The 14,069-nt window shown below is 55.9% G+C and overlaps 1 protein-coding gene and 1 long non-coding RNA gene across 9 annotated transcripts in view; one reads left to right on the top strand and one right to left on the bottom strand.

Annotated features, from left to right (window-relative positions):
* Positions 1–14,069, top strand: part of SRCIN1 (SRC kinase signaling inhibitor 1) — a 68,862-nt gene that overhangs the window by 26,921 nt on the left and 27,872 nt on the right. For 4 of the 8 annotated variants that reach the window (XM_074319829.1, XM_074319833.1, XM_074319834.1 and 1 more), the window contains 5 exons: positions 1,954–2,052; positions 8,572–8,595; positions 12,194–12,389; positions 12,986–13,184; positions 13,641–13,734. In XM_074319829.1, the coding sequence (XP_074175930.1) occupies positions 1,954–2,052; positions 8,572–8,595; positions 12,194–12,389; positions 12,986–13,184; positions 13,641–13,734 (612 nt within the window). Of the gene's footprint in view, positions 1–1,953; positions 2,053–3,842; positions 4,218–8,571; positions 8,596–12,193; positions 12,390–12,985; positions 13,185–13,640; positions 13,735–14,069 lie in introns of those variants that run through there. The other 4 variants (XM_074319830.1, XM_074319835.1, XM_074319836.1 and 1 more) reach the window with 4 other exon arrangements.
* LOC141568873 (uncharacterized) lies at positions 915–13,031 on the bottom strand. Its single transcript, XR_012492109.1, has 3 exons — positions 12,800–13,031; positions 12,002–12,125; positions 915–1,650 (listed from the first exon to the last, which is right to left on the bottom strand). It is a non-coding gene; the product is annotated as an uncharacterized LOC141568873 (long non-coding RNA).

Genomic DNA, 14,069 nt, shown 5'->3' with positions numbered 1-14,069 from the left:
GGAGGGGGCAGGGGCATTTGTGATCTAGATGGGGGTCAAAGGATGGTAAACTTGATATGAGGGGCACAGTATGTTGGCAGAGGGTTTGGAGGAGGGGAGATCAGGTGGGCAGGCCTGGTCAGGGCAAGCTTCCTGGAAGAGGAGGTACCTAAACTAGGCTTAGAAGGGTGAAAAGGACTGATTAGGCATCAAGAAAAAGAATGTTTTAAGAGGTGTGGAGCTGGGGAGGAGCTGCGGAGGGGAGGTGAACACAGGCCTGAGCACAGTTGGTTTGGGGACTGGCACAGAAGTTCACCTGGCTGGTGCGGAAAGTCTCAGAGTAGAGGATGGTGGGAGGTGAGGGCAGACTGAAAAGGAAGACCAGATGGTTAATGGTTAGAAGTGCTGTGGTTGTTTTTTATGGTGAATAAGAGGGGAAAATGGAGGCTGGAGGCAGGAGAAGGAGAGAAAGAAGAGTGTGTGTCATGAAGGACAAAGGGAAAAGCATGGAGGGTGGGAGGGAAGACTGGGCTACGCTTGTTTGCTGCCTGGATCTAGGAGGCAAAGACAGAAAAACCTGGTGACAGGGATGTGTTGACGCCTTGGGGAGAAAGAAGAGAGTTGGGAGGGAAATGTTTAGAGGGTGGGGGACAGGAATATGAGAGATGAGTTTGAGGAGTGGGTAGGGCAGTCACAGGATGTCTGGTAGGCACTGTTCGTGCAGCCTAAGACTCTGAAGGGACCACAGCTTCAGGAGGAGGCTTGACCACGATGACGGCAGAATGGAAGTGGGACCTGGCACATAAGCACAGTCACCAGGGCAGAATGGAGTCTGAGCGGAGAGGGCCCATGGTGGTTGGGGGGGAGGGGAAACCAGGATGAGTTCTACATCTTGAGGAAGAGGAGAAAGGCCCAGCAGCAGGGCCCTCTGTACTTCAGAAGTCAGGAGGGATGGGAAGAGAGAAAGCCATTGGGACTGGCCAGGATCTGTGGGTCCAGAGGGGATTGAGAGCTCATTTCTCGTGGTGTGATGAGGTAATGGTCAGTTTCAGAGGAGACTGGAGGTGGACAGGGACTAGGACCCTTGGCCACAGACCTGTCTGGGGAGATTTGGCCAGAAAAAGATGAAGACAGCCAAAGTGGCGGCCTCAAGGGGCAGCAGGCCTGTGAGAAGATGTGGGCGTGTTTGAGGGCCTCATCCGAGTCTGACATGTTCTCTGGCACCTACTAGGCACTCAGTAAATACTTAGTAAATGAATCAAAGCATAGCCACTCACTCTCAAATTCGTTTCTTTATTCGTTCCCTCATTCATTCCCTCTCTTAGGGTGTAAGTGGGTAGGACCTTCGGCCAGTTCACTTGCCATGGAATGCTCGGTGCCTAAGCATAGTGCTGGCTCAGTAAATGTTTGTGGAATGAATGAAGATGAATGAATTTGAGGAGGCTGAGGGGGAAAGGTCCTGGAGGAATCAGAAGGGGATAGCCTTCCAGCCTTAAGTATGGTGTGGCCTTGGGCGGGAGAAGAGAGTCGCTTCCTCTGAGATGGCAGGGAAGAGTGTCGGAAGAGGCACAGTGCAGTGAGGGCCCCTGCAGATGGTTCTTGGTAGGAGGTGACCTCTTCAGTGAGGAGGGAATGAAGAGCTGGAGGAGGGGAGAGGTGAGGAGCAGTTCCCTGTCAGAGTATACAGGGAGGGGGTTGAAAACGGAAGAAAAGGACCTCAGGGATGGGGAAGGCCCTTCCCTGGGCTCACGGAGCCCCCAGCCTGACAGGAGAGAAACATCCAGAAACAGACCAAGGAAGGGCTCTAGTTAGAGACCCAGCCTCCCCAAGGGACTAGCCAGTGTTGCAGGGTTCCTCTGGGCATGAGCTCTGTGCCAAAGCTTGCCCCAGGAAAGCCCTTTCCTGCCCATCACAGCCCCCCAGCGGCTCCTGCCCGCTCCCCCTAATGGGGTGTCCCCCGCTTCGCACACACAGGTTGGCGGCTGGACCGTGGACCCCGTGTGCCTCCTCAGCTCCCTCTGCTCCCACCTCCATGGCGACTCCGCCCCCTCCGGGGCTGGCCAGCCGGCCCAGGTGAGTCACCCACCTGCACCCCACCCCCCAAACCCATGGTGGAGTTTGGCTTTGGGGAGGATTTTTTTGGAGGGGGGAATATCCCAGATTTTTATTTTGCATCTCTTTCACTTAGGTAGGGTCCCCCATTTTTAGGAGACTTCTATGCCCTGTACTCTCCCCATGATTGCCTAATTCCTACCACTCCCTCCCCAAACCTGAGGTGAGATTTGGCTTTGGGGAAGGAATTTTTTGAGGGCGAATACTCAGGTTTAGAAAACAAATTTTTTGTGTTCTTTTCTCCTTTAAACAGGAGTCCCTCCCCGACCTACCCTATGGTTTTCAGGAGTCTCTTATGCCCTGAATTCACTCCCCCCCCACCCCCCCGCAGATCATCTCATTTCTCTATCCCCACTCCGCCACCCTTCCATCTCTGAGCAGAACCACCTTCCTCTCATGTCTTACCAGCAGGGTCTCTCTCCCACCCTAATTGCTGCATTCAAGGCTTAGTGTCAAAATTTTAAGAGGACATTGGCATCTGGCCATTCTGAAGTTGTCCCCTGCTTCCCCATCAAGCCTTAGTTTCCCTGATGGGAGGATGGATCTCAGCTTAGACAGTCACACACTTAGACAAGACTTAGGATCCCAGCTCAGGCCAGGGCATTGCCATGAGAGAAAAATAGGCATCCGAGGCCCAAATAGGGAGGAGGACCAGAAAATCAGAGTTACAATGGGGAAGGGCAGCCCCGCAGAGGGCCTGGACTTAAGGGCATTCAGCTGTAGGCGGCGAAGGAGGTATAGAGTCAGGGGATCCCCTGGACAGTATGGGTGCCAGCTTCACGTCCTCACACACCCGGCTGTCCCTGGGGAGGGGTAGCAAATCTTGACTTTTTCAAGAATTAGGAGAAATAAAAATATGACAGCCTACAGCCTAGGGAAGGACAAAGCTTCAGACGTTTTTGGCCAAGTGAACTCAAATCTAGCAACAAATTGGCACGGCTTGGCATCACTCACAGGGCATTCAGCCCACCTCCTGTCCCCGCTCTCTGCCTCATTTTGACTGAACTTTGGGGAGCAAAGATGTGTCTGTCCCCAAGGCTGGATGGCAAGTGGGACAGACTTATCCTGAGTGGCCAAGTACATGTGGAGGCCAAAATGGGGCTGAGACAGGAATGGTGATGGGGCAGAGGACAGGTGCCCTGTGCCCGGGGCATGCAGAGGCCCTCCCTAGGTGGAGTGTCTTGGGGCTATGTAGGGTTGGGGTGATGCGGAGGAGTGAGGCTGGACTTGGTGAGCTCAGTTGTCCCAGGTCAAGGGGTTCTAGGCCTGCCCACATCTGCTCTGATAGAAGAAGGAGGAGAGCTTGAAGGGACCCTCGCCCCAGAACCTTGAATTACTGAGAAAAGGCTGTGCCCTGGATTTTGTCATTACTTGATACTTAATGATCACACTTTCCATTCCCCATAGCCGAGTCTAAGTCTCCTTTTTGTAAAGCGCAGGGCCAGAGACTTTCAGCAAATGCCAGAGTCACACAGCACAGCAGGGTCAGAGGCCATCAAGGAAACAGGGATCCTAGGCCTCCCAGGCTTGGCTGGGAATTGAGTCATGGGAGACCTGAGGGCAACGGTGCACAGCTGAGACTGGTGAGGAGAGGCTGTGAGCTCGAGGGTGGCGGGTCAGGAAGCAGGACGCTCTCCTCCCCCCACTTTAGGTCAGACCTTTGGGGGTGGGGGCTTGGAAAGGACCCTGGGAGACTAGAGACTAGACTCCAAGCTACAGCCCTTCCCCCGCTTCCATTAGGCTGTCTAACCTCCCTCCCTCCTTCTGCAACCCGAGTCTCAGGCGGAGGGCCGGCGTATCGGGTGACCGCGGCGACGCAGCCACCAGCCTCCGCCGCTCCTCGGCGGGGCTGCGCCCGCGGGGCCGCGCCGGGGGAGGGGGCAGGAGAGAGGATGTGCACGGCGGCGCGCTGCGCCGCGCCAGGTGGAGTCGCGGTTACCGAGGCGACCGGGGCCCGGGCCGGCTCCGAGGCGGCTCTCGCATTGCAGCAAAGGGCACCGGCTGCGGCTGCGGAGGCGGCCGGGGGAGGGGAGAGCCCGGGCGGGTGGGAGTAGGGGCCGCCCTCCCTACCCCACCCGACGCGGGACCTGGGGCCAGAGGCCCCGCGCATACACCTGTGGCCGCAGGTAAGGGGGAGCGGAGCGGCTGCGGGGGGCCGGGGTCGCCACCTCCGGTTCTGCAGGGAGTGGAGGCATAAAGATGGGGGTCCGGCTTCGCATCTCCGTCGGGGGTGTGGGGTGCGCAGGGCGCTGCGGTTCCGGATCCCTGAGAAACGCCCCCTCCCCTCCCCCACTGCATTCGCAGCCTTCCGCGTGGGCCAGGCCCCCACCTTGAAATGCGGCGGGCATCCCCTCCCCCAACGGCGCAAAGTCATGACCTTCTCGGGGTGCTCCCTCGCCCCACGCAGCGCAGGTCCCGCAGCACCCCCCTCACACACACCGCATTGGGAAGGGGTAGGAGGTGAGGGTGTCTGTGCTCAGGGGAGGGCCAAGCATGTGCCTGGTGCGAGGTGGCGCCCGCGGGCGCGTTGCGTAGTCCCAGCCTGGGGGGCGGGTGTTTACGTGGACGCGTGTTCACAGTTGAGAGGTGGGTGTGTGCGCCAGTGCACGCGGAGCCAGGGGATTAAGGAACTTGTCCGCCCTCCTGGAGGATGCGCGGTAGGGACTCTAGGTCAAGGAGGTGGTCACGCACTCCTCGCAAGGGACATCTGCCCAGGGGAGGAGCGAGACCTCCGTTGTCTGGCTTGGCTAAGGCTCGCAGGGGTCACAACTCTGCCCTCGTAGGGCACAGCGTGAGGGAGAAGGGACCAGCTGCTAGAGAAGAGCAGATCCCCACTAAGGGCTTCTAGGGTAGGGGAGGGAGGGCGTTAACTCCCCAGACCCTTGAGGGAAGGAGCTGTTTCCTCTTTCCTCCAGGGAGTGTGAGGACTCCTTGGCTTGCTTCCTTGGGTCTCAGAGCTCTCCCTCCCCCTTTTTTGAAAGCCACGTCCCTAGAGAATGGATGGAGGGCTTCCATCTTATCCTCTTAGAACACCTCTCATTTTCTCTGGCCCCTGTACGATTCTTCCCTACAGTGAATACCGGTGGCGGGGTTTCTCCTACTCACTCCTCTCGTTATTTTGTTTTCTCATTGTCCTCCGAGAAGGGGAGACGTCTCCATGAGTAGAGGGAGGGAAACAGCTTCCCCTTGGTATTGGAGGTTTTTGCTTGGGCTGGGAAGTCAGACCTCTCTTGAGCCTTCCTGCCCTCTGCTTTCCTTGGAGTGGAGGGTTCCTGGTGCTGGGAAGTTCCCAGGGAAAGGGCCCAGAAGGCTGAGCAATGCTGGGTACCAGGAGATGGAGGGAGTGGTGCCAGATGAGAGTATTCAGAGACAACCCCCTCCTCCTGGGGGCAGGTCCTATTTTCTTCTCACTCATTCATGGCTGAACATTTGTTGAGGGCCTGCTATATACCAGGCACTGTGGTAGGTATGCCAGGAGGAACAGACAACCACAGAAAAGGGTGAGGAGGTAAAGGGTGCTGGAGGTTGGATGGGGAGAGCCCCACCTTAACCATGGAGGAGTCCTCTCCTCTGTCACCCAAGGCTGTCCCATGGGTTTAACACTCTGTAAGGAGACAGGGGATGGGCCTCTTCCTACTACAGTTTCCCCACTCCAAGGACACTAAGTTGTCAAGAGACTGTCTCATTCCTGCTGGGGCCAACATGAGAGGATCATTCTTCCCACTTTCCAGAGAGGATGGAGAGCAGGATTCACTTAGTGTACTCTACAGGCTAGAGCTCAAAGTCCCAAAGTCCCAGGACTCTCATTGCAGCCTCACTCCAAGTTCACCAATCACCAACGTAGCAACTCTTCCATCTTTACCCTCTAATGGCACTTGGCTGGCCTTTTATGTGGCACTGATGCTACCCAGTCCTCTCCCCTGACCCCAGATTGTGAACCCTCCCTTCCAGCTCTGACTGCCCCGTGGTTGTGCCCAGCCTTGGGACCCCCAGGCAGGCCCATGCCCATGTTGAGGGCATAGCCAGTGTGTCTATAGACAGGTCCCATCCTTGTCTCCTTCCCAGAGGCAGGAGGTAGGCCCCAGCCATCTGCACACACTGAGTTAGTTGGATGTGTTGACATTGGGGGCTGGGGCATCTTCTGCCTCTTCTGAATCAGGAGTGTAGCTACCTGACACGTTATGTCTGGGACACCATAGGCATGGGATAATAATCCAGGTGGCCAGAGGCACCTGGCTTGGCTGGTAGGGAGAAGGAGGGATGAGACTCTCTCTTTGTATGTGTGTGTACTGCTTTGTGTGTTTCTGCAGTTGGTGTGTGAGTGTGTGTACATACGTGTACATGTGAGTATCCATAGCTCCATGTGTTTCTATGACTGTAGGGGATATTGAATAGTACTGGTACCTCTGTTGTTTCTGTGACTAGAGCGGTGCTTGCGGCAGTTTGTGTGAGCAAGTCAGGGTCCTGTAGGGGGTGCATGTTTGTGTAAGAGTAGCAGTGCGTTATGTACAAATATGTCTCTAAGTTTGTTTCTGGGGTTGTTTCTGACTAGTGGAGGGCTTCTCTCTAAGTGCTTGTGTCCCTTTGTGGGTGTGTTTTGCTGCTCTGGGTATGCTTGTGGTGATGTCCTATTGAGAATGTCTGAATGTCTGTGTGCAGCTCAGCATGGGCCTGGGTATTGTGGGGTGCTGTGGATGGCCCATGTGTACACGGTATAATGGTGGTGGTGGACGAGGGATGGCAGCCTTTTCTGCAGAGCCGTCCATCACTGCTGGGGTTGTAGACATGACTCTTACCATAAACCTCCCCGTGCCCTCTGCCCGGCTCTTCTTGCCTCCAATGAGTCCACTCCCTCTGTTACCCCTCCCCTTCCCAAGGCCACAGGCAGCTGTGGCTAGAGCCTGTTTCTCCAGCCTCTTGCCTCCCTGTCCCTCTCCTCAGCACCTGTGGGCATCCCCTGGCACCCATGCGAGTGGCATATGTCCATCAATTATTCCAGGCTTTGGTTAGGGCAGACTTCGCTCTCCCCTTCCCCTCCCTGGCAAGTCAATATTTTTTGCATTTCTGAGAGACAGTGCTGGAGGGAGGTGGGTTTTGTGGCTCAGACGGAGATGGCCCTGGCAAATGAGCCTTTTGACCCCAGCCATAGCCTGGCATCACCTCCACCCTAAAGGTCTAACTCAGGGAAAGCCTCCATGCCAGCAGTGCCCCTCCACGCAGACCTGCCCACCTCCTATTTGTCATTAAAACATTCAGGGGGCCCAGAACATCCTACTCTTTGTTCTTCTCCCATTGGGGGCCCTCGGTGTCCCTCTCCTCTGCCACTGGCTCTGAGGCTTGGGGAATCTTGTTTGCTGGTGCCAGGCACCCCAGGGCCAGGCCATCTGCTGCCTCTGTCTTCCTGCTGAGGCTGGCACCGGTCCGCAGGGTGCCGTCAGCTTTGCCAAGAACCAACCCAGCCTCCAGGCCACTCCTTCCTGTCCTTAGCCATCTGGAAGGACCTTCTGGCCTCCAGGGAGGGCAGGGTGACCCTTGGTTATTGTGACTGAGGAGGAATCTGAGGCTTCTCATTCTCGGGATGTAAGGACACCTCCTCTCTCATCTCTCCGGCCATAGGATGCTGTCCATGCTTCCAGTCTCCCCAACTCCTGTTGTCCATGGCTCCCCATCCATTGCCCAGTGCTGTGAGGTGACTGGCGTCTGTCCACCTTTCTCTATAATCCAGGTCCATTATGTTAACAGGCTTCCCTGCCCTGGCCTTGGTCCCCAGCCTCCCTCTTCCACTCCCTGCCCCATCCACCTTCCTGGGGTCCAGTTCCAACTCCACTCTGCTTCACTCAGATGCTTTCTGCTTGTCCAGCCTGTTAAGTCTACATACTTTTGCTTGGCATTTAAGCCTAGTCTTCTGGCCCCAGCTCCCTCTTTGCAGCCTAATCTGCTTTCCCAGGCCCTGCGTCCCAGCCAAACTGGACACAGTCTCTGCCGGCCTGCCCCAGGGCACTTGCCCACACTGTCCCCTGTGCTCAGCATGCCTCTACCCAACCTGAGCTGCTCCTTTTTCAAGACCTAGCTCAAATGCCACCTCTTCTGGGAAGTTTTCCCAGGCCTGTCACAACCAGATGCCATTTCTCTGACCCTGCTGTTCTGATTCATCTGTCATTATCTCGTGGGTTCTCTGTATCACCGTCATCTGCGCCTTTTCCCACCTGTACCTCTGAGGACAGTTACTAGAATGTGTGGCTTGTAAACATCTGGAATGGCTCTCCCCCGCCCCCACCGGCAAGCCTGGAGCCTTCTCAGGGCCATCCTGGGTCTCAGCAGAAAATGGGGTGCACAGTCATAGCATCCTTGCTGCTCCTGGGAGGGTGGAGGGCCCGTGTCCTAGGGCTGAGTGCTAAGCTCCAAGGGTCTCAAACCGTCCCCTGCCCCTGCTCACCCCACCCAGCCCCTCATAACCATCTCTTCTCTTATTTCCATCAGCAGCCAAACTACTGGAGTTTCAAGGTCAGTGCGTGGTGCTTCTGCTTCTGTGACAACTGCATGTGCTCTCCCGCCCTGCCCCTCCCTGCACATGCTTTGCACAGGGATGTGCGTCTGTATGGGACCTTCTGGTACGGGCGGAGGGCCTTGGGGCTGTAGGCTGCGGCTGCTGCTTTGAGAGTCTGGGTTCGCCTGCCAGGGTCCTGTGGATCCAATATGGGAGTTTGGGCCACCCCTGCTGGGGATCCGAGCTGGACAATCTCAGGCTTCCCCAGGCTGCGAGGGACATTTTAAAATGAGAGAGGCTGCCTGATTTCTCCCCAGCCTGGGGAGATTGCTGCCTCTGAGGCAGTAGCCTGGACCCCGTGATCTTGTTGAGGGCTCTGTTCTCTGAACTCAGAGTTCATCTTCTAGTGAGGCCCTCTGACTGTGATGGGTCACTCGTCCCTTTCTTACTTTCCACTATGGGGAGCTGGTCAGTGCCAGGCAAGAGACTTACAGCCCTGCACCCCAAACCTGTTGCCCAAGTGGAAGGCTAAGCTCAGGGATGGGTGCCTTCCTCCCTCCCCTGGAGGGTCTGGATTATCTGCAGCTGGAGAGCTCTCTGCCCCTCCAAGGGCATCCTGCGGACTGGGGGAGCACCCTTGGGTGCCCCCTCCATCTTCCCTGGCACCCAGGCCCAGAGCTGAACCAAGTTAGACTGCTCCTGGTATCCTGGAGTGTCCAGCCCCCCAATTCCCAGGCATCATAACAGGGGGTGGGAGGCATCCATCCCAGACTCCCCAAGTGTCATCTTGCTCCAAGCGTCTTGTTTGTATGCATTCTCCTAGAGAGAGATCCTTGAATAGGAAAGTCATGGAATCAGAATCATGCCATCAGACATAACCTTTTTGGAGGAGGCAGGAGAGTGTGGTGGTTCAGTGTCCAAGAGCCAGACCACTTGTGGTGACTTCTAATCTGCTACTAACTAGCTAGGTGACTTTAGACAAGTTCTGTAATCCTTTGGGCCTTGGTTTCTCCTCTGTAAAATAGAACAACAAAATCTGTATCATAGAGCTGTTGTAAAGAGAGAAGAAACTGCATGTGCCAAGCACCGTGCCTGGCTCATAGGGAGCTTTTCAGGGTAGCTTACCTCATTCACTAGAATCGTGGACACTGACATGATTCCCAAGTCAGAATCACCTTGGGAACTGGTTGACAATCTTGAATCCCAGGCACCAACTCTGAGAGATTCGGATTCAGTGAATGTGGGGGTCCTGCAAAGTGTTCTTAAAAGCTCCCAAGTAATTCTGCCCATCTGTGGACAGCATCTGGGAACTTCAAAGTCTGATGGCCCCACTCAAGGTTTCCTCTGCCTGATCTTTGACCAGGAGTCATGGCTCCTCCCGGGAACACCTCCAGTGACAGGTGCTCACGGCTTCTCATGGCAGCTCTTTTCCTATCTTTGGGGAGCTCTGTTTGAATTACTGTTTTGTTCTCTTGCCATCTCCCTTCTAATAGGGAAGTCCTTCTGGATGTCTCACTGTCCTCTGTCCTGTTGTCTCAGCCCAGGGGTGTAGAGAGGTGCTAACAGGCTTTCTCTCTTCTGGAGAGGGTTTTCTACAAAGGCTGTGAGAATGGAAAGGTTGGAAAGGTGCCCTTGGGGCCAGGATGGAGACAGGAACTGACAGGGCAGGGAATGCCTGCATCTCTTTCCCTTGGGTAGAGCCCCGCCTTCTTAGCAGTCAACAGTCCCTAGGATCCCTGCCCCCATACATTCTGGCGCCTGTTCCATCTACTTACTGGTACCTCACTTGTGCCCCCATGCACTGTGGCCGCCCCCTGCTTTTCAGCCCTCCTAGCTGCTCATTCTGCCTGAACTCTGTAGCCCCTCATCCACACCAGCTTGTCAATCATTGACCTTCCAGTTGCTTGGCAACCCCATGACCACCAGACCAGGCCTGATTCCCCACACTGCCTTGCGACTGAGGTGAGAGAGGGTTACAGGCTGGCACTGGTGGTCAGCCTAGATCTGAGCTGCAGGGTCCAAAGTATGGGCACGGGTATCTCCCTGTCTCCCCAGTTTCTACACTGCCTCCCTCCTCCCCAGACCCATGCCCACCCACTGGTCAAGGTATTGTGCTTGAGGTGGGAATGACCCCTGAGGTTCCCAAATCTGGCCTTCCACATCCCTAAGCCTTCGAGGACATTTTGGGGACAGCTGGGCACATTGCCCATCAGAGAAAGATTCTCTTTTCGAGAGTGCTAATCCGATTGGAACATTAAATTGAGTTGATATAAAGATGGAGATTAATTAGAGGTTAATCAGGATTTGGGGAAGGAGAGGGTTGGGGAGGAGAATAAATGATGCCTTTTTAGAGGTACTTTTACTGTTTTTTAAAAAATTATAGAAGTGATATATTCTGACTGTGCGAAATTCACCCAGCAGAAAAATGTATAGAGTAAAACGAAAAAGCTCTCTCAACCCTGAGATAACCAATGTTAAGGGTTTTAAGTGATTCATTGTTAAAAGTAGGCACTTTGTTTTATGGGAAAATACAATTGGGCAACATGGTTTTGTTTCATGTATATAATGTACATAACGTGGAATGATACAGATCTGATTCATTATCATTCTCCTTTAAATAAATGAGTTTCTAACATCAACTAGGTTTGAGGGGAGGGGTTGGGTGGCAGGAGCTGCGGCCTGAGTGACAGCTGTAGCCATCAGCCAAAAGGAGGCTCTTAAAGTGCAATAGAAATCATGGTGAACCCTTCCCCAAGGAAAGAGTAACCAAATTGTCCCTAGGGCAAGGAATGGTCACTGGGTGACACCTTTCCCTAGCCCCAGCCAGATATCACCCTCAGCTGTAGCTTCAGGGCAAGAGGCTGTTGTGTTGGGTTCTAGGAGAGGCCTTTCCAGGAGGCTAGTGGTTGGCTGTGTTGCAGCATGTGCTTTGCAGGGAGGGGCTCAGGCGTGTCACTTATGCTATGTGTGTGTGTGGATCATACCAGGCTTAGCATGTGCACTGCATGTACTAGGCAGGTAGTCTGTTTGAAACTGGGGCCCAGCTGGTTTTGGTGGGTTTGGGATGCTTCGCCCAGTCACCCTAAGTTAAGGACATTGTGTCCAGCTCTGTGAGGGTCCATACCCCCCAGAGCTGGGATCCCGGGGTCCCTAGCTCTCTTTGCTTTCTCCCTGGGCCCTGCTTTCCGCCCCCCACCCCAACCCTCTGAACTCCACGAAGGATAAATTCATCGCTCACAAACCCGCCACTTAATTAATGTCTGGAACTAATGCCCCAATTTGCTCAACAATTCTGCTGCTCACCTTGGTGACAAATTTGTGTTGTTCTTTGGAAGCTTAAAATAGCAGGCGTGCCCATGGCTCCCCCTCAGATGGTTTCCTGTCTGGCTTCCCAGAGAGGCTGATCCTTTACCCACTCCTTACCTGCTGGGTGTCCTAGGGAGACCAAGACCCCTAGAGGTTGGGAACTCTCCTGCAGCCTCACAGCTTGTCTGGAATCCAGGAGACCCCCCTGTGTGTGTGTCGCTGGCTGGTGGGGTCTTCAGGCCTGGATGGGGCAACAGGCAGAGTGAAGGGGCTCATGCTCCATTCCTCTCATCCGCCCTGCTCCTGCAGACCCGCAGCTCACGCCACACTCAGGGAGCCCAGCCCGGGCTAGCAGACCAGGCGGCCAAGCTGTCCTACGCTTCAGCTGAGTCGCTGGAGACCATGTCGGAAACTGAGCTGCCTCTGGGCTTCAGTAGGATGAACCGCTTCCGACAGAGCCTGCCCCTCTCCCGTTCTGCCAGCCAGACCAAGCTGCGCTCTCCAGGTACTGCCTGCCTGTCCATCTTCCTCCTGGCTACTGGCTCCTCCCTCTGCTCTGCTTGCCTGGAACTCTCCTCATCCCCTTTACCATTCCATTTCTTTTCAACCATCTTTCTACCAAGCCTCTCCCTCCCTTGCCCATCTCCCCACCCCACCCCCCAGCAGCCTCCTCCCCTCAGGGCCTCTCCCTCCTCAGCATCTCTTCCCAGCCCTTCCCATCTTCTCTCTCACCCCTCTGTCTCCCTCAGCATCCCCTGACCTATTCCCCTCTCTCTCCAAGCCTCCCCTCTTCCTTAGTCCTCTCTCTCCTCCTCTTCAGCAGTCCCCTTTCCTTCTCCCCCTTAGCAACGACTCCCCCTCAGTTTCTGTCCCCTGTTCCAGCCCCCAATTCCATTTCCACGTTCAGGCTCCAACCTGTCTGGGGTTGAGAGGCTGGCAGCATGAGGAGTGCCTGGGTGCACCTGCACTCTGGGGCAGCGTCCGGCCTCAGACCTTGCCTCTGTGGGACCAGCGCGGCTTCCGAAGGCCCCCCTCGCTCTCCTGGACGGCAGCCTGGTGGTGGTGGTGGCACTGACAGCGAGGGTGGCATCTCCTTCGCAGGGGTGCTGTTCCTGCAGTTCGGGGAGGAGACTCGGCGTGTGCACATCACGCACGAGGTCAGCAGCCTGGACACGCTGCACGCACTCATCGCGCACATGTTCCCGCAGAAGCTCACCATGGGCATGCTTAAGTCGCCCAACACCGCCATCCTCATCAAAGACGAGGCTCGCAACGTCTTCTACGAGCTGGAAGACGTCCGGTGGGCGTGGCCCCGGGGGAAGGGTGGGCTTCCGTTTACTCCTCCTCCTAGAGGGGCTCGACTCCGCACGCCATTCCCCAGCCCCCTGCAGAGTCAACTCCTGCTCTCTTCCCCCTCTCCTCCCAGAGCCCTACCACCCTGTACCTTTCCTTAGTTTTCCCAGCCCTACCCCTTCCCTGCTAAATCATACCCCTGCCCCCCGCCCCCCTTCTCGTTGGCTCGAGCTAACCTGAAACTGGTGCATGAGGCCGAGGAAGTGGACGGGGTGGAAGCTGCTGGGTGTGTGTGTTGGTGGCAGGCACTCTGAGGCACGAGATCCACCGAGCAAAGAGTTAGGAAGGGGTTGGGGCCCCTGGCCCCTCTTGCCACCCCTCTGTCCTCTGCCTGGAGTAGCTACCCTTCCTCAACACGGGGCTGGGAGGTGGTCACGCTCTGAACCTCCCTGTCCCCCTCCAGGGACATCCAGGACCGCAGTATTATCAAGATCTATAGGAAGGAGCCACTCTACGCCGCTTTCCCTGGCTCACACCTCACCAACGGGGACCTCCGGGTATGGCTGGGGGTGCCCAGGGCATTAGGGAGGCTGGGCAGATGGGGTCCAGGGGCACAGCTTAGTCAGAGACAACAGCCTGCTTTGGAGAAGAGGACTTAAAGGCTGAAGCGGAGGAGGCCTCCATTAATTGTGGCGTCTTGAAAGAGTCCCTGCCGGCTCACCTGCCACTTGCCCTTCCTGTCCGCTCAGGATTTCTCCAACAAAACTCGAGATATTCTAGATAGCTTCTCTCAGGAGCCACTCCTTCCCCGCCCGTCACCGTAGGGTGGGCTGCGGGTTGCCCTTCTGGTGTCCATCTGCCACTTCTTCCTCCATTCTGGGATCCCTGATGG

The sequence above is a fragment of the Rhinolophus sinicus genome, linkage group LG15, assembly GCF_036562045.2.
Source record: "Rhinolophus sinicus isolate RSC01 linkage group LG15, ASM3656204v1, whole genome shotgun sequence".
Lineage (NCBI taxonomy): Eukaryota > Metazoa > Chordata > Mammalia > Chiroptera > Rhinolophidae > Rhinolophus > Rhinolophus sinicus.
The sequence above is the reverse complement of the archived record's forward strand: the minus strand, read 5'-3'. Positions and strand labels throughout refer to the sequence as shown.